The sequence below is a fragment of the Emys orbicularis genome, chromosome 23, assembly GCF_028017835.1.
Source record: "Emys orbicularis isolate rEmyOrb1 chromosome 23, rEmyOrb1.hap1, whole genome shotgun sequence".
In the NCBI taxonomy this organism is placed as follows: Eukaryota; Metazoa; Chordata; order Testudines; family Emydidae; genus Emys; species Emys orbicularis.
The window spans coordinates 4090577-4108069 of NC_088705.1; the positions used below are offsets into that span (position 1 = coordinate 4090577).

Consider the following 17493-nt stretch of genomic DNA (forward strand, 5'->3'; position numbering starts at 1 on the left):
TAGTTTGCCCACCCCTGGTGTATGACATACACAATTTGACCAAACCAGCATAATAGAGAGAGATCTGCGGCTAGGGACTGGGACAAGAAGCTCCACTCTCCAACCTTATGTGTAAAGAACAAATTAAATCTCTTTATTTGAAATGTGGCTTCATAAAACCAGATTCCTAATGCATATTTTTTTTAATTGAATTAGAAAGCACTGATGATTATAAAATTGTCAGTTTCCATTGGGAAGAATTGAAGGGGCCACTGCGGGACGAGAAGGTATCGACTGACACTGCCATATTGAAACTGACCAACTTAGTACCTGGGAATTACACATTCAGGTAAGTTTTGCATATAGCAGTTAATTAGTCCAGGTTCCATGTGAATCTCTTTAGTTTTATACCTGATTGCATCAGTCTGGGTTGCAAAAGATAGCAGAACAAATCATGTTTTGTGGTTTTTCCCTCTCTTGCTCCAGGAACTTTCTGGTCAGTTGCTAATAGAGGTTTATACTATGTTTCACTTGAGTAAAGATTAAAAAATAACTGGCTGACTTTTTTTTTTTTTTTTTAACTTGTAGAATCAATATAAGACAATGGCAGAAAAAGGAGAATTTAGTATAACAGAGATACTAAAATGTCTTTTAAAATACCAAAAATAGATTATTCTACATTCAGAAGGAAATTGATTGTTTAAATATTCTACTCTCTATATGTAATGTGTTCATCACCAGTGAAATTGTTTTTAGAATTAAGTATTTATACAAATCTCTGGATAGTTACGTAGCATTTGCTTTTATTTTGACATCTGCTTGGAAAAAGGAGGGTATATTTATTTCCTCTGATCTGTAATTTGCTGTGGTGTCAGTGCTAAACACAGCAATGAATCTAATTAAATGACATATGATATAACTCATACGCACATGAACAGAACAATACCTTTTATATACAGCGGTGTAATGTGTGTTACCTGGTACAAACTGGGGTTGAAGGTTTAGTAGAAGACCGTCCCACTTTGAGCCTTTTTTCTGCTTAAGAAGGAATGCTGTCACCACAGGATTAATGATGGGGTGTAGTGATAGATACCTGAAATGAACATACGCTTTTAAAACTGGCAGGAGCTCTGGATTTTCAGTACAATGGGTGTGACTTTAACAGGGAGTTGGAAAAATCTTATTTCATGGGGATTTCTTTGCATTTGTAACTAGCTGATAGATATTAGGAAGGTGGTGGATTTGGTTGTGGAATGCCTTGCTCTGCCCTTATAACTACACAAGTTTTTGTGATACTCATTTTGCAAGTGCACAGTTGACTTAAACTGTGTTCCCCCCCCCCCCCCCAAGGGCAAACACTTCAATCCCATACCAAGGTAATTCTAGATTTCTAACCCCTCAGTTAAATTCAGACTGTTTCATCCCTTTGCATTTGAGCTCTTCGCTCATAGCCCTAACCTTTCCATTTTTCCTTTTTGGTCTTTAGCCTAACAGTTGTGGATTCAGATGGTGCCAGCAACTCTACCACTGCCAGCTTGACTGTGAATAAAGAAGTGGATTATCCTCCAGTGGCAAACGCAGGCCCAAACCAAGTGATCACGCTTCCCCAAAACTCTATCACCTTGTACGGGAACCAGAGCACTGATGATCATAGCATTGTCAGCTACGAATGGTTACTCAGCCCCAGTAGCAAAGGAAAGGTGATGGAGATGCAGGTAAGTGGAGGTTTCCCACTAATACCCTACATGATGCTTATCCATTGTGCTGTGATGTTTGCTAATAGCCATCTAAAGGTCTAGTTTGTATGCAGAAATGTCTCTCATAATCTGTGCAAGCCTCTGTGTTGATTAGGTTTAAACATTTATTAATATTTAAATACATTTTAAGATCACGTCAGGTTCGGTGATTGAACTAACAGCCAAGTTTAGCCTAAATCAAGTCTTCCCCGTTTCCTCTTGGTATGTCGCTCCACTACTCTCCCATCGTGCTCCGAGGTGTTGAGGTTATGTTCACTTACAAGTTGGACACTACATATCCTTGGACACTACATATCTGTTTGATGCCATGCATACCTATGGCCCCATATATGTGATTAATTATAATAAGCAGCCAGTTTCTGCCCAGGATAGTTAGTACTGGTTCTGGCCCTTCATCTCTCTGATCCCTTCAGCGTAAGGAGTCATCATAATGCATTAACTTGCTTTCTCAAAGGGTGTGAGGACACCAATATTACAGCTCTCTGCAATGCAAGAAGGTGATTACACCTACCAGCTAACGGTGACTGATTCTGCAGGCCACCAGTCCACCGCTGAGGTCACCGTGATAGTGCAGCCTGGTAAGTTTCCCCTTATTACTAAGCAGTGCTGTTGCAAGGCCTGGCAGGCAAGATTGCTGTTGCTAACTCTCACCTCTACCAACATACTTCTGATTTGACTGTCACTTCACCACCACTCTGTGCTGCACCTTCTCCCAGTGTAAGATGGGGATAATACTATTTATCCGGCTATCTTGTCTGAGACTTCTATTCAACTGGGTATTTATGGGGAAACAAGCCTAAACTTTGCCTCACAGAACAAGCAGCATGTTTAATTCCATCTCCTCTTCTTTTGTTATTCACAATCCTTTTCCAGAGAATAATAAGCCCCCCAAAGCAGATGCTGGCCCAGATAAAGAACTCACCCTCCCTGTGGACAGCACCACTCTAGATGGCAGCAAGAGTTCAGACGACCAGAAAATAGTCTCCTTCCTCTGGGAAAAAACACGGTTGGTATCACATCCCAGATCCTTCTGCTGGGAGTATCTGTGCCTTTAAACTTTAGTTTAAAAAAAATACCGGGGTCAAAATCTTGGTCCCATTGAATTCAGTGGGAGTTTTGCCAATCACTACAGGGGAACCAGGATTTGGCTATTAATTGGAGGAGAACCCCAAAATAGCCCTTGCTAGAGCCCTAAGCATAAGTAACATATGAGCCAAAGGACTCCAGCAAGGCCTGCGCCCAGTTTTGTTTAAGCGTTGGAAATATCCTGGCCTTAGCATTAAACTCTTTCAGCCCGATTCTCATTTATACTACGGTTCTGGTAGTGTAAAGGGACCTCACCCACTTCAAAAAGCCCCTTTACACCGACAGTGTCAATGAGAATCTGGGATAACAGAAGTTCCTTTTTCTTTTAAATGGGGTCCTCTTGCAACACAAGCGTGAGCGGAGATAGCACTTCTTCTCCTGCAGCCCTGTTAATTTTGTTCATTGTGTCAGGCTTCCCCTAAGAGGCGCCGATTACTTTTTGGAATTTAGGGCAAAGCCTATGGACAGCTTTTAAATGTAACTTTTGGTTTTGCGTTAGCCCAACAATGCAAGCTGTGCGCTAAGTTTCTACTGTAAAAAGAGCTGTCATTGCTATAATATTTTCATTGTTGTTGCTCATTGTGCAATTACCCATGAAGTTGTTTTTTCTAGCAGTCATCGGCATTCAGTAAATACTAATAAGGCACTTTTGGCCTAGGGAGTGTTTGGCACAACATTTAATTTGCACTAGACCCCCAGAGACTGTGCAAAATATACTGTATGTAGGATTTACCCATTTTAGTGTCTTATTGCCTGAGTTTGGAAGAAATAAATTTTCTTTATATGCTCGGGTATCTTGTCTCCTTCTGAGGAACAGGGATATTACCTGGTAACTACACTTAGGCCAGGTCTACACTACCGCGGTAGTTCGACAGCTGGCAATCGAACTTCCGGGTTCGATTTATCGCGTCTGGTCTGGACGTGATATATCGATCCCGGAAGCGCTCGCCGTCGACTGCGGTACTCCAGCTCGGCGAGAGGAGTACCGCGGGGAGCCTGCCTGCCGCGTGTGGACCGCGTCTGAACCGCGGTAAGTTCGAACTAAGGTATGTCGACTTCAGCTACGTTATTCACGTAGCTGAAGTTGCGTACCTTAGTTCGAATTTGGGGGTTAGTGTAGACCAGGCCTTACTGTTATTAGTTTAACTCCCCTGTTCATTGGCATGAGACCCGATCCCAGGTCCATGGGCACAGACTAACGCTCTTTTTTGTTTTGGCTAGGGGCCCGGATGGTGTAAAACTGGAGAATTCCAACAGCAGCATTGCTACTGTAACTGGGCTTCAGGTTGGAACATACGAATTCACACTGACTGTCAAAGATGAAAGGAGCTTGCAAAGCCAGAGCTCAGTTAATGTCATTGTCAAAGAAGGTGTGTCCAGTTGTACTCAGAAGTGAATTGTAACATCAGAAGAAAGACCTGTGCAATCACTGAGAGCAATCAGTGAAGACCACTGCCCAGTGTGCAGCTGTGCTTTTAAAAAAAAAAAAGGGTGGGCGGCAAACAAAGTGCCTAAGGAACAGGATGGAGAATAATACAGGAAGTGTTCTAATGTCATTATACAAAGCAGTGGTTTGCCCTCATCTGGCATACCGTAGGTAGCACTGGTTACCCCATGTCAGAAAGGATATTGGAGTTGGAAGGGATTCAGAGAAGGGCAAGAACTTTTTTTGTTCTGTTTGTACAGCACCTAGCCCAGTGGAGTCCTGGTTCATCTTAGGCACTATGATAATACAAATAAATAAAAATAGTAAGAAGAAGAAAAGCTTAGGGGCCTTGAAAAACTCTCATTTGACGAGATTGAAAAACATTGGAGTGTTTAGTTTAGAGAGGAATATAAGGGGGCATGATACAAGCCTATAAAATAACGAATGGCCTAGAGAAAGGGAGAGCAGGAACTTTTGTTCTCCCTGTCTCCTAATACAAGAATGAGGGGACTTCAACCGAAATGAAAAGGACTCGAATTCAAGCCTGATTTAAAAAAAAAAAAAAAAAAATTCACACAAGGCATAATGAGACTGTGGAATTCATTGGCACAGGATGTCATTGAGGCCAAAAACTTAGTAAGAGTCAGAGGGATTTATACAGATAACAAGAATATCCCGTTAAAATAGTTAATGCTATAATGAGAGATTTGGAAGGGTAATGAAATGTCATGCTTGGTCTTAAGCCAGTCTCTACCTGTTAGGGGTTAGGATGAGACCTTTGTGGGGCAGATTGTCACCTGCCTACTGGGGGGTTTCCAGCACCTTCCTCTTAAGCATCTGGTGCTGGCACCTGTCTGAGACAGGATACTGCGCTAGATGGACCATGGGTCTGATCCAGTCTTGTAATTCCTGTTCCTGTAAATCAATATCAGTTTCTCTTGCTACTACTTAACAGAATTCACTTCCACAAGACATAGTATCTTGTTCCGAATTTGGCCAGGACCTTGCGGTTAACACTTATTCTTACAAAAATCGCCATGGGATCATTAATATGAGCAACTCCTGTGTGTCATCTGAGCAGCACAGTGCCCCCTCCCAGCACCGTACTAGGGTACAGATTCAAATCTGACTGAAGGAAGAACAAACTGCACTGAATCCTGCAGTATCTGGGTGAACCCCCATTTAAGCCTGGGTCCAGCTAGACCCTGCAAGTTATGGATGCCTGGATTACAGCATAGCTCCTGGTGCTATACTTAAGCTCTAACAAATTCTTGTAACAATTTTTCATCTACTTGTTTAGAGATGAACAAGCCACCAGTGGCAAAGATTGCTGGGAATGTTGTCGTCACCCTCCCTACAAACACAGCAGCCTTGGATGGGTCCAAATCCTGGGATGATAAGGGAATTGTCAGCTACCTGTGGACCCGGGACGAGGGGAGTCCTGCAGCTGGGGTGAGTGCGGCAAATGTGGTCTCTGTAATGGGAATATGCAGCATTGCACGAGTATGGAAGATGTAGTGAGGTTTAGCTAGACTCTTTGGCAAATAGCTCCTGGGAGAGGATAACACTGGTTCCTGCACACTGATTGCTGTGTGGAGTGATGCAGCTCAGTATGTGGTATAGGGGTCAAATCTGCAGCGGCCTTGTTTGTTTCTTAATATTAGTTTTGTTCAAATTCCCAGGAGGTGTTAAATAATTCAGACCACCACCCTGTGCTTTTCCTCTCCAACCTGGTGGAGGGGACATACACGCTCCATCTGAAAGTGACGGATGCCAAAGGAGAGAGTGATGCAGATAGGACCACTGTGGAAGTCAAAGCTGGTGAGTCCTCTTGCTCTTTGCACCATGGAGATTCTTTCTAAACTGGAGTGTCCTGCCATGAATGCACCTTTCCTGGCAATGGCAAAAGCAGGTTGCAATACCCAGGATCTTAGTAACAGTGAAGGATTCTCTTTGTACCCTGATGCATGCTCTGAAATGACAGAATCGGCTGCAGGAAAGTTGTGTGTCTGTATTTGGAATGCGCCAAAATCCATCAAGAGCAGGAAAAGTCTTAACATAAAGTTAGAGGGAGCTGATTAAATGATGTGGAACATTATGCCTGATGAACAGTAGACTCTGGATAAGCTATTTCAACTCAGTCTCTAGTCTGTCGATCTGTAAAATAAGTGTAACTTTTGGGAAGTAGATAATTTGCTACTGCTTTGAGGGGCTCAGATGAAAAGTGATATAGCAATGCAGACTGTACTGATGCCATATACCCAGTTGAATGACATGGGTTGTCTTTTTTTAAAAATAAACTCCTATAGCCAGCTTCATATATATATCTTGGTGAGCTGAGGAGTTGTATTCAGTTACTTTCTGTAACGTACTGGACATCTGATGGAAAATTCACTGGTCTTCTATGCTCATCCTTCTGAATTTCCTGATTTCCTGATGTTTTAGTGCATGAGCTCTTGACTCAGCTAGGGAAAGTACAAGTGTCATAAATTGTGGGAGGGAAACAATTATGTTTTCCTATAGTCTTTAAAGGTGTTGGTCCATTCTCCATGTGGAGAGCCCCACTGCAAAGAGCCTTACTACCTGCCATTATGTATAAAGATCATGTCATCTCTATGATCCCCTCACTATTAGATGCTGCACTTTGTGTCCCAAATAAGTGTTCTAGGGAGGTACTAAAAATTAAGATTTTTCACCCACGCTGTCATTTGGAAGCCCATGTGCTTGTTCTGTGTTCTTCTTAGATCCAAGGAAAAACAATCTTGTGGAGATGATACTGGATGTTAATGTCAGCCAGCTGACGGAAAGGCAGAAGGGTATGTTAATCCGTCAGATAGGCGTTCTGCTGGGCGTCCTGGACTCGGACATTACCGTACAAAAGATCCAGCCGTACACAGAGCAGAGGTAGGAGCGATGGAGGGGTATTAAAGCAAGATTCACTTTCCAGTGGGAATCAGAATGGATAATGATGGCATGCTGAGATGCTGCTTAAATGTCTGTTTACTCTCTCTTTCTGGAATGTAGGGATGAACAGTTGACATGTAATTGTGGCCAGATTCTCTTGGTAATGTTTTCTCGTGTCTGATTTGCAGCACAAAGATGGTGTTCTTTGTGCAGACCCAACCACCGCATCAGATCTTCAAAGGCCACGATGTAGCATGGACACTCAAAAGTGAACTCCGGAAACAGCAGTCGGACTTCCTCATCTTCCGAGCACTAGAAATTAATACAGTCAGTAAGTAGGAGTAATGGTGGAAGGAGCTAACATCTGTTCCTCTCCCTCTATAGATGCTTGCGGGACTGGGGGGCCTGGCACGGGTTGTTACCCCCCTATCACCCCTCCCCCAAGAAAATATTCTAGGTCTAGCTCCAATAGTAAATGAAAGTGTAACCCACTGGGCAGCGAGTGTTCTGTCCCCGCCCGCCTCCACACACGCGCACACCTGTGTCTGCTCCACAGAGCCTATTACAGCTCTCAGCTTGAGAGCCTGGCTCTTTAGCTGAAGTTTGGAGACACTTGTGCTTTTCGTTCTGGAGCTGCCAGGTTCAATCCCCAGTGTTGGCCGAGAGGGTGATCATTACAAATGCATCCCCATTCCTACTCCAGGTAAGCTGTGCTGGGAACCTGCCACTTCCCTTTTGGCCTGTTTATGGGAGAGCACTGCAGCACCACAGGCCACTTTGCTCTCTGCTTAACGTGCTTGAAAAAGAAGACACGCTTGGCATCCATCTCACTAAAGCCACCTAGGGAGAGGGTTAATTATCCTTCACTTTCTCAGTGGGTCTGGAGAGGCTCAGACACAGCTGATCTGTTTGCAGCTCTAGCTATCTGATCTAGAGAGAAATTTAGCTCAGTTTCCTTAAGAAATGAAAACCAGAAATGAGAAATCAGGGTGGTTTCACAGGCTGGTGAGAAAAGGAAAAAAATACTTATCCGGTGAGTGGATTCAAGTTTGATCCCCATGGGGTTGGGCAGCTTGGGAACTTTGTTATATTCGCCCTTTTTTTTCTTGTGTACTATACCAGTTCTAAATCATGTGCTGTCTGTTGCTTAAGTCTCAGTCTAACCTCACTCTCAGCCATTCCTGTCCACAGCATGCCAGTTGAATTGCTCCGAGCATGGGCGCTGCGACTCCTTCACCAAGCGCTGCATCTGTGACCCGTTCTGGATGGAGAACTTCATCAAAGTGCAGATGGGGGAGGGCGAGAGTAACTGTGGTATGTGCAATCTGGGGTGGGTGGGGGTGTGTGTGTGTGATTTCTTTTCTTGAAGAGGGCTGCGTGGAAGGAGCGGAGGGCTGCCTAGTTGAACAGATGGTGCATGAAGCCCCTGGCCGTGCTGAAGAGCAGTTGTCTGCCAGCGTTAATTCAGCTGGGTTTTTCCTAACATCCAGTTACCTGGATTTGGGGCCCGGTGTGGTTAATAGCAAAACTCTCATTGATTTTAATGGGAGCAGGAGCAGAGTCCGTATCCTAGTCAGTGAATATTTGGTAGGGAAACTGATCTCCAGAGCCCTCAGATGATAAACTCCGACGAGAAGAGTTGAGTCCATTTTCAGCATACGGCTAGCACCCCGGTCCTTTCCCTGGCTCACACGGCAAAGTGGACTCACTGCCCATGCTTCTGCCTCCATTAAAGGAAGTCTAATGCTAACCTTTTGTGTGATTATGCTACAGAAGCAATTCACTGTCAAACCAGACCGATGCTTCCCTGCCACGGAGGACTAACTTTTTAATAAGTTAATACATAGTGTGAGACGTGTCCTGCAAGTGGCATGGGCAACAGAGACACGAGCAAAGAGAGGGCCTGGAAAATCAGCGCTGAAATGTGTAGTTTCCCTAGAGAAGTTAGTGCTGGAGCTGGCAATAGAATGCTGGTCTCTTGAACGCTATTAAGTGATGAGGCTCCTTTTTGTTATGATGGACCTTCTACACCAGGGTCACCTAAAGTCCCAGCTATGAACGGCGTGGGGTGCTAAGTTGTGTCTCTCTTGGGTTTTTTTGGTCACAGAATGGAGTGTGCTGTATGTGATCATTGCGTCCTTTGTCATTGTGGTCGCCTTTGGAATCTTATCCTGGACTGTGGTCTGCTGTTGTAAAAGGTAATAACTTGAGCCCTTAAACCAGGGATCTCAAACTCAATTTACCTTAGGGCCAGTGCCAGTCCTCAATCCTCCTAGCGGGCCAATAATGTCACTCATGCCCCCCAAAACTCCGCCCCCCCCACCTGCCTAAGGCTCTGGGAGGGAGTTTGGCTGCGGGAGGAGGTCTGGGGTAGGGGATTGGGGTGCAGGCTCTGGGAGGGAGTTTGGGTGCAGAAGGGGTGAGAGGTTGGGCTCGGGGAGGGGTGCAGGCTCTGGGAGGGGGTCGGGGGTGTGACGCTTACCTGGGTCTCCAAGATGGTGCGGGCCGGGGGGCCTCTGCGCGCTGCTGCCCCCAGGCACTGCCCCCACAGCTTCCCATTGGCCGCAGGGGCGCTCGGGGTGGGGGCAGCACGCACTCCGGGGCCGCAGGGAGGGGCTGGCAGACACATGGAGCGAGCAGGCAGACGCCGCTCAGCTCCGCTGCGCTGCCGGGGCCCCAGGCCATTTTAAATCACCTGTGGGGGGGAGCACCCGGGGATGGCAGGTGGGGCCAAGGGAGAGACCTGGCCCCAAAACTGCTGGAGCCATTGGGGAGGTTCGCTGGCCGCAGGTGGCCCATGGGCCGCGAGTTGGAGACTCCTGCCTTAAATCCTCATCTCTAACACTTCAATACGTGTAGCTGCCTCCTGAGTCCGAGGTCTTGCAAACGGATAGTCTAAGCAGGTCACTTTACATAGGCTCTGTTATTCCCATATCTAAAAGTGTGTCATTTGTTGCCAATTTAGAAAGAATGGAGTGTGAACAATGGTGTAATGAGGGGAAAGTAGGGTGGAGGGGTCCAGGTGAAACATAAAGGTCCTAGAACTCGAGGTTCAATTTGGATGCAAGATTTTGATTAGCGTAAAATTGTGCAATCAAAGTAACTTTTTTAATATAGTGTCCTCTCCTATGGATAAAACTGGAATCAAGTTACACAGCTCTTACGTTTAGATCTTTTCCTGTCTGGGTTTATCTAAATATGAACTTCAGCCTAACTTTTTTCCTCCTCCTCCTCCCCCTCTCCCTCCCCCTCTAGGCGGAAAGGAAAACCCAAAAGGAAAAGCAAATACAAGATTTTGGATGCCACAGATCAGGAGAGTCTGGAGTTAAAACCAAACCTCAAAGCAGGTAAAACATGAGAGAAGATCTTAACGTTTGCAGAATGCTGACACAGGAAATCCCGCTCCTGCGGATGTAAAATCGCAGTGTGAAACTAGCATGGTATTGAGTAGTGATGACGATGCTAAGAAGGTCTGGACTCTTGCTTCAGATCTAAAGACTGGTCACTTAGTCAAAGCATCGAAACCTCTTTGGTCTAGAAGAGAGGCTGGAAACTGCCTAAGAATAGTCTCTGTCCTAGTATTTCCACCTTCTGTCACATTAGAAAAAGCACATGAACAGCCACTCCTGGTATTGCGGTACTTCCAGTTCTGAACCCAGCCAGATCCAAGCAGTGAAGAGATGGGCAAAACCATAACCAAAATCAGTTTCTGTAAAGAGTTTGGGGCTCAATTCTTGGGCCTTATTTGAACACGTTTACTCATCTCTAGCAGGATAAAAACCCATTGCCCTCCTTAAACCTCTCGGCTGGATCCCAGAGCCGAGACCCTGACACATACGCGTTGCAGCTGAGAAATGGAGCGGCCTGCTGGGTTTGGACTGGCCAACGAACAGCAGGAAGTAGTTTGACTTCTCAGAAGGCACTGGGGACCATGGTCCTGCACAGCCTGGTCTGTTCTTCTGACGCTAGGCTCTGTGATTTTTCTCTCTCCCCCCCCAAATCCTCCAGCCTAAAATGTCCATTTAAAAATATCCCAAGAGTCTATGTCGAAGTTAATTGTTCCCTCTTGTCGCTGCCGTAGGACAACTAGGCAATGGGGCTGCGTGCAGAGAGGTTCTCGTAACTGTAGTGTGAGTATGAACTGGGGTGGGTGGATGGGAAGGGGCCTAAGCAAAGAGGTTTTAAACCTCTAGATTCCTTGGGATCACAGGTTTGAAAGCCTGCCATGCTGGCTAGGAAGACCGATGTCCCCCATGGGAACAAGAGCTTTTAAAAACCCAGGTTGTGCATGCTCTGTGTAAACACAGAATCCATTGGCCTTTTCCACCAGGACAGGGTTCGTCCCTGTGTCCTGGGCCAGTATTTCCCTCCCCCCTCTCACCCGGTGCATCCTGCTGGTTGTCACCCTCCACCCCAGAGATGGCTGCATTTGTTATGCAGGTGATCTAGAAATGGTGTGTTTGTATCTGTAGAACGCCTGCACCGAATCATTGCTGCTGGGGAATGTGGCTGAGAGTAGGAGGAAGAGGTTGCAAAGCATGTGTAGAACTTACACACACCCTCCAAAGAGTGAGAGAGATTTTAGCTCTTAAAATAATTCTTACTAATGAGACTCTTCGCCTACTGTTTGTATGAAAGGGAGAGGTTGTTTTAACAGTGCATGGAAAATAGTCCTTAATCTTTGTTTGCTAGCTGAACATAATTGCTCATCCTAGTATTCTCCTACTTAATGGCGTTCCAGCAAAGTGAACCGTACCTAATGACGCAGTGGAGGGCATTGCCATGTCTGTGGGAGCAATGCATCCTGAAAGCCCAAGTCTGAATGCCATTGAAGAAAGGGGGTGCTTCCCCCTCCCATAACATGCCCACCCAAGTTAAGTCTGACCATCTGGCAACTAGCACCGAAAAGCCTGACCACCAAACAAAGGGCTTATTGTGCCACCATCACTCTGTGGCAAATGTACCTCAAACTCTCACTTTTCACTGGTAACTAAATTCCCTCCTTGATGCTTCAGATATTGTCTGCTAAGCAGAATGTCTCTTTGCCCAGTTACATATGGGAACATTCCCACTTCCAGAGCAAATGTTGCATTTCACTATAAAGTAAAAGCTGAAATCTAAATTACTTCCTCTGTTGACAGTATCCGTAAACATGGCTCTCCTCCGCCCTTGTGAATTTAATCTTAATTCATCCCGTTAATTTACCTTCCTTCCCTGGCAGGCCGGAGGAGAAGCAGTGATGCTAGAGAAGGGTGAATAGTAAGAGTATGCAGTGATATTCTGTCACACCCCTGCCTACTCTTTACTACAGCCTCTAACCCCAATAGAACTATATCTAGGCAGTGCCCTCTCCCAAGGGCAGTGAGGTGTGACAGCCCCAAACACCTCTCATCCACCCTGACAACCTCACCAATTTCTCTGCATGTTGTGTCCTGGAGCATCTCAACATGAATGTGTGACCCTGATTGTGTCACGATGCCTGAAACAAATTCAGGGATGGTTTCTTGTCCCGCAAGCTCGGTGGCTCTTGGAGGGAGTTGGGGGATAGCTCCAGGAGACTCCACTGAGTTCTGGATGGATGATCTGTGCCTAATAGCAGCACCGAGTGAGCCTGCGATCCCTTCTCCTGTTCGCTCTAGTGTATGTTACTGAGAACGATGAAAGTGTTTCTAATGTGGGATTCTCTTTGGCTTCTTTCAAAGGCAGCAGACAGAAAGCTCAGGTCCTCAACACCAGCCTGATGCACTCCGAATCTGAACTGGACAGCGACGAAGCCATCTTCACATGGCCGGACCGAGAGAAAGGGAAACTACTCCGGAGTCAGAATGGCTCCCTGCGCAATGGACAGGTGCTGCCCAAACCGAAGAACCAGAGGGAAGAGATCTTATAGCCAAGCCCTAAGTCACCTTTAGCTAGGGGACCGAGCGAAAAGGGGGGCAACTCCATTCCCCTGTCCCAGGGGGGCCCTTGAAGACCAGCTGGATCGTGATAGGTCAAAGCTGCTAACTTATTTCATGGAAACTACCTTTGTTTTTGTGGTTCGACTAGAACTGGTTGTACTTGAATCCTGACTTCAAGGGAAATCAAAGGGAGGAAAAGGAACTGTGAAATACAGACTACCTGGCATCTCGAATGCAACAGGACAGAACCACTTACCACAGCTGTGAAAGCACAGACCCACCCACCTCCTACTGCAATGGAGGCAAAATTCCCATGGACCTTCAGTCTTCTCCCCACTGGAGGTTTCTTCTCTCTGAAAGAGGGTCAGGGAGAGCCGTGCTTTGGGCTCCCATCAAACCACCACAGCCTCCAATAGTGATGGCACACTGACTGACTGACCTTTTTAAAAAAGAAAAACAAACCTAGCTCACATGCTACTTCAGCTGCAGAAAAAGCTTTTCCCCCCTCTCTACCCCACCCCCCTCCACTGATTAAGCACCATTTTCTAAAAAATTAACCTTGTCCTTTCACACCAGCTAACCGCGTGGAGTGGGGGACATTCAAAATACTGCGCTCACCCAGAATGGGCTGCTTCAGTTCACAGCTATGAGGGGGTTGTAATTGTTTTAAATTGTTAGTCTTGTCACTGGGAATGAAGATAAAATGGCACCTAATCAGATGCCGAAAACTTAGCTGGAGTGAACAGCCCAGCTCCAGAGTCTGTGCTAGCCAGCTGAACGGGGCACCCCATCCCTGCAGCCAGCCCTTCCGGGTTCGTACCAGACCCAGGGGATCGTTTGCTAATGGGAAGGAGAGTGCCTGCCTTTCTGGTATCTGTGACTAATAGCTTAATTCCAAAGCCCTGAGATGTTTATTCAGCTCCACTGCACACTGTGTAGATTCTGAAACGCTTCTACGTGTGCTCAGTAACACTGTAGAATATCAGTACTGCCCTCCCTACTGTAAGATGCCATGACGCTGTCCTTTCTTCTAACACTTACACACGTCCAAGACAAACATGGGTGGATACCTTCACTCCCTGATGGCTGGACGTCCCCCTCCAGCTGGCACCTCGGTAGCCTTTTGTTGTGCTGTCATTGAGTAGCCCTGCGTATGCTCCTAGCATTGAATTGTTTTGACTGACGGCTGACATGCACACTTCAAATTTATTAACTGACTGAAACAGGGACCATTCAAATCCTCTTTGCCCGAATACCTGCAGGTGGCTCCCAGAGGCACGTCCCGGTATGGAGTGTGTCCTCGGTGGGCAGCGTGGTTCTGGACTACAGGCCCCTTTCAGTCAATGACAACGTGGAGTTGAGTGATTGTGTGTGACGCTCCCTCCCCATTGCCATGTCTGTCTCAACATGCTGCTTTCTTGAGCCAAACCTCCATCCTTGGCAAGCGTTTGCCCTTTTCATTGGGGTGTCAGATGCCTCTGCCCCTCTAGGATGAGTACTTAGTTCATGGCCTTTCTTTGTGTTTAATTAAACTGGTAACTTGTTTCATTGGCTTCCTTTTTTGGATACTGAAAGACAAAAGGCTTTAAACTCCTAAGTTGTATTTATATTGCTGCACTACTGACTTGTGTTGAACCAGATGAAGATTAAAGACACTATTTAATTTGAGGGAGTGTTCCCCATTGAATGTAGTCATGGCTGCTGCTAATTTAATGTTTCCGTGCAATCAGATGTCTTCCTTAGGCACAAGTGTTGGATTCTGTGTTTATTTCTACTTGGCTAATAAGACATGAGCATTTTGCCCAATTGACTTAGGCCAGCCGTAGTTCTTGACCTCACTTGATAGTGCACTGTAGCGCAGACTGCACTTCTAGCACACTTGCAATGTGTGCGCTCCTGTTCCTCTCTCCAGACTTCTGTGGTGGGCTCAGCTTGGCTGTTCTCCCCCTAGGTGATGGGACCCCCAACATGTTGCCATAATCCCACATCCACTCCTGCCTTTCCCCCACCACGCAGGGCGAAGGTAACACCAGACTTCTCCATTTAAAGGGACACAGTCAAGTTAAAAATCACACTTCTGTCTGAAATTTACTGTTGCTGTGAGTAGCACTGAAACCTATGGGCAGGGTGTCATCCATGAAACTCTTTTAAATTGATGGTAGGTATCCCTTTAATCCTCTTCTCCCTTAGGCACATACTTTAAGCTTGTCACTCCCCTTTCGTCTTGGGGAGGTCCTCCCTGCAGGAAATTCTCAGCCTGTTTGCAGCAGTGAAGCTTTTAGGGATTCTTTTGCTGCAGAAATCAGTACCTCTCACAGGAGATGCATGGTGTGCCTTTACACTGGCGCTCTGCCTTCCTGTTACGGAAGGGGGAAGCATTAAAACCTGTCCAGCTATTACTTGACAGCACCTTTGTTTAGCTGAGGGTTTTTTTCTTCCTCCCGTTTCACTGTGGGAACTGACCACTTACACTGAAGTGCTTTAGTTGGCTGACTGCACCGTTGTCGATAGAATAGTTGTTTCCTGCCTGGCATGGAGACGACATGCATTTTGCAGAAGGCGATAGGCCTTCTATAGACTCCTTGCTAACCAGTTTTGGTAGGAGAGCTTCCTGTCCTTAGTCATTTGTCATCTCAAAATGCAGGCTTATGACTGCAGATCACAAGTCCCGAAAGTTAGATTTCCTGCTGGCCGTTAGTATTCTTTTATTGTGCAACATTTCCCCCTCTGCATGAAACACCCCCTCAGCCACCCCCGAAAAAAACCCTGTTCTGCACTTCAGATATTAACCCTTTGTGCCTCTAAATTGTTTCACCCTAACAGAGGTTACAAAGAAGTATGTACAGTATATACACATGCCCTCACTGTGCACTGGTAAGTGTGAGAAGCCTTTCATAAATGAATTTGGAATCTGGGAGACTCGAATGTCAATCAAGGGACAAGAGGTCAGTGAAAAACCCTGACAAGCAGGAGATGGAAGCATTAGTTGCCTTGGTGTGAAAATCTCCATTAGGGTGGAAGAGGGTGTGGGCAGATTGCTTGGAAAAAGACAACAGCCCATGTTAGAGAAGATCCTCCTCTGATGTAGGAGTGTGTACAACGAAAGCATTAGTTTAAAATCCTGTTACTCCCTTTCCTCCTCCCCCAGGGTATTATTAATATCATTGCTCATTTGTTACCTAAGTACCCTGATCCTAGTTTGACCTTGCAGTAAGAAGTGTTCTGCATGGCTCTGCATTATAATTTCACAGTTAGAGACTCTATGGCTACAAGTTACCCATGTGTGGAAGTTAAAAGCTGAGACATCTGGTAGATGAACCATCCGCTGAATTTGATTTTGTTTTCCTCACTCTTCAGTGTAAATGTACTTCAGACACACACTTGTGTTTAGTCAAGATGTTTGCGTCAGAGGCCAGAATCTCTTGCAATGTTGAGATCCAGTTTGAAATAGTTGGTTCTGATTTTTTCCTTGTTCTGTACACTGGGGCTGCCCAACCTCCTCTGACCTTTCATTTCATGATGTTTGTTTGATTGCAGTGTTACTTGGATCAAGACTGGAAAATGATTTTTTTAAAAACCACATTTCTTGCAAATAAAAGGGGAAGTTGTTTTGCTGCTGCTTATTTTTACTTCTGGCTCCTGTGTTTCTCTAGATATACTTTGATGGGGTGTCTAAACCAGGCATCCCAAATGTGGGGCTCTTCCATTTGAAAAATACGCTGCCTACAGTCAATCAAATATCCTTTTGTTCCCTTTTCCCTATCTTCAGTGTCCGCAAAGCACTTTTGAACCATTAATAACAACGGTGCTGCCGCTGCCTTGCCCAGCTGAGTGTTGTATTTGCAACTTGTCAGGAGCTGGATGCAATATTCTAAATGTGTAGATGGCTGAAACATGCTTCACCTAGAACTCAGAGGCTGCTCGAGACTGGCTTGGAGCATCCTGTGCTGGAACTTGTAGGTCTTGCCTAGACACGGTTCTCTGTGTTAGCCAGGGATGGCCCAGAGTCCGCAATATAGAACTTCATGGGTTTTATGAAACCCACCAAAGATGCTTTGGGTGCGTGCCCCTGCTTTAGTGCCAATAGCTATTGTCTGTTCATGAGCTTGACAGAGCTGCTGAGAATGATCTCTTCAACTCCCACCTCTTGTGCTAACTTTCCATCTGTTTCACGGCGGTTACCTTGAGAGACAACCCCACTAACTGCTCTTGACCCGACTTCTTGCTTTTCAGGCTAGGACTGAAGAGGAAATTCAGTAAAGACAAACGCAAGCTACTGCTTCACTTAGGAAGGAAAAATCAAATGCACAACTACAAGATGGGGAATAATTGTCTAAGTGGTAGAACTGCTGGCAGGGACCTGGGGGGTTATAATGGATCACAAACGGAGTATGAGTCGTCCGTGTGATGCAGCTGCAAAGAAAAACGTGACTATGATTCT

General features: G+C 45.8%; 1 protein-coding gene across 1 annotated transcript in view; it reads left to right on the forward strand.

Annotated features, from left to right (window-relative positions):
* The window catches only part of KIAA0319L (KIAA0319 like), a 51924-nt gene extending 37189 nt beyond the window's left edge, over positions 1 to 14735 (forward strand). The window contains exons 9-21 of the mRNA XM_065421562.1: positions 196 to 328; positions 1466 to 1694; positions 2191 to 2314; positions 2610 to 2742; positions 4044 to 4192; positions 5549 to 5700; positions 5931 to 6069; positions 6993 to 7152; positions 7341 to 7483; positions 8344 to 8466; positions 9260 to 9350; positions 10408 to 10499; positions 12855 to 14735. Coding sequence (XP_065277634.1) covers positions 196 to 328; positions 1466 to 1694; positions 2191 to 2314; positions 2610 to 2742; positions 4044 to 4192; positions 5549 to 5700; positions 5931 to 6069; positions 6993 to 7152; positions 7341 to 7483; positions 8344 to 8466; positions 9260 to 9350; positions 10408 to 10499; positions 12855 to 13042 — 1856 coding nt within the window. The 3' untranslated portion in view covers positions 13043 to 14735. The remainder of the gene's footprint in view (positions 1 to 195; positions 329 to 1465; positions 1695 to 2190; positions 2315 to 2609; positions 2743 to 4043; positions 4193 to 5548; positions 5701 to 5930; positions 6070 to 6992; positions 7153 to 7340; positions 7484 to 8343; positions 8467 to 9259; positions 9351 to 10407; positions 10500 to 12854) is intronic.
* Positions 14736 to 17493: the final 2758 nt, after the last annotated feature.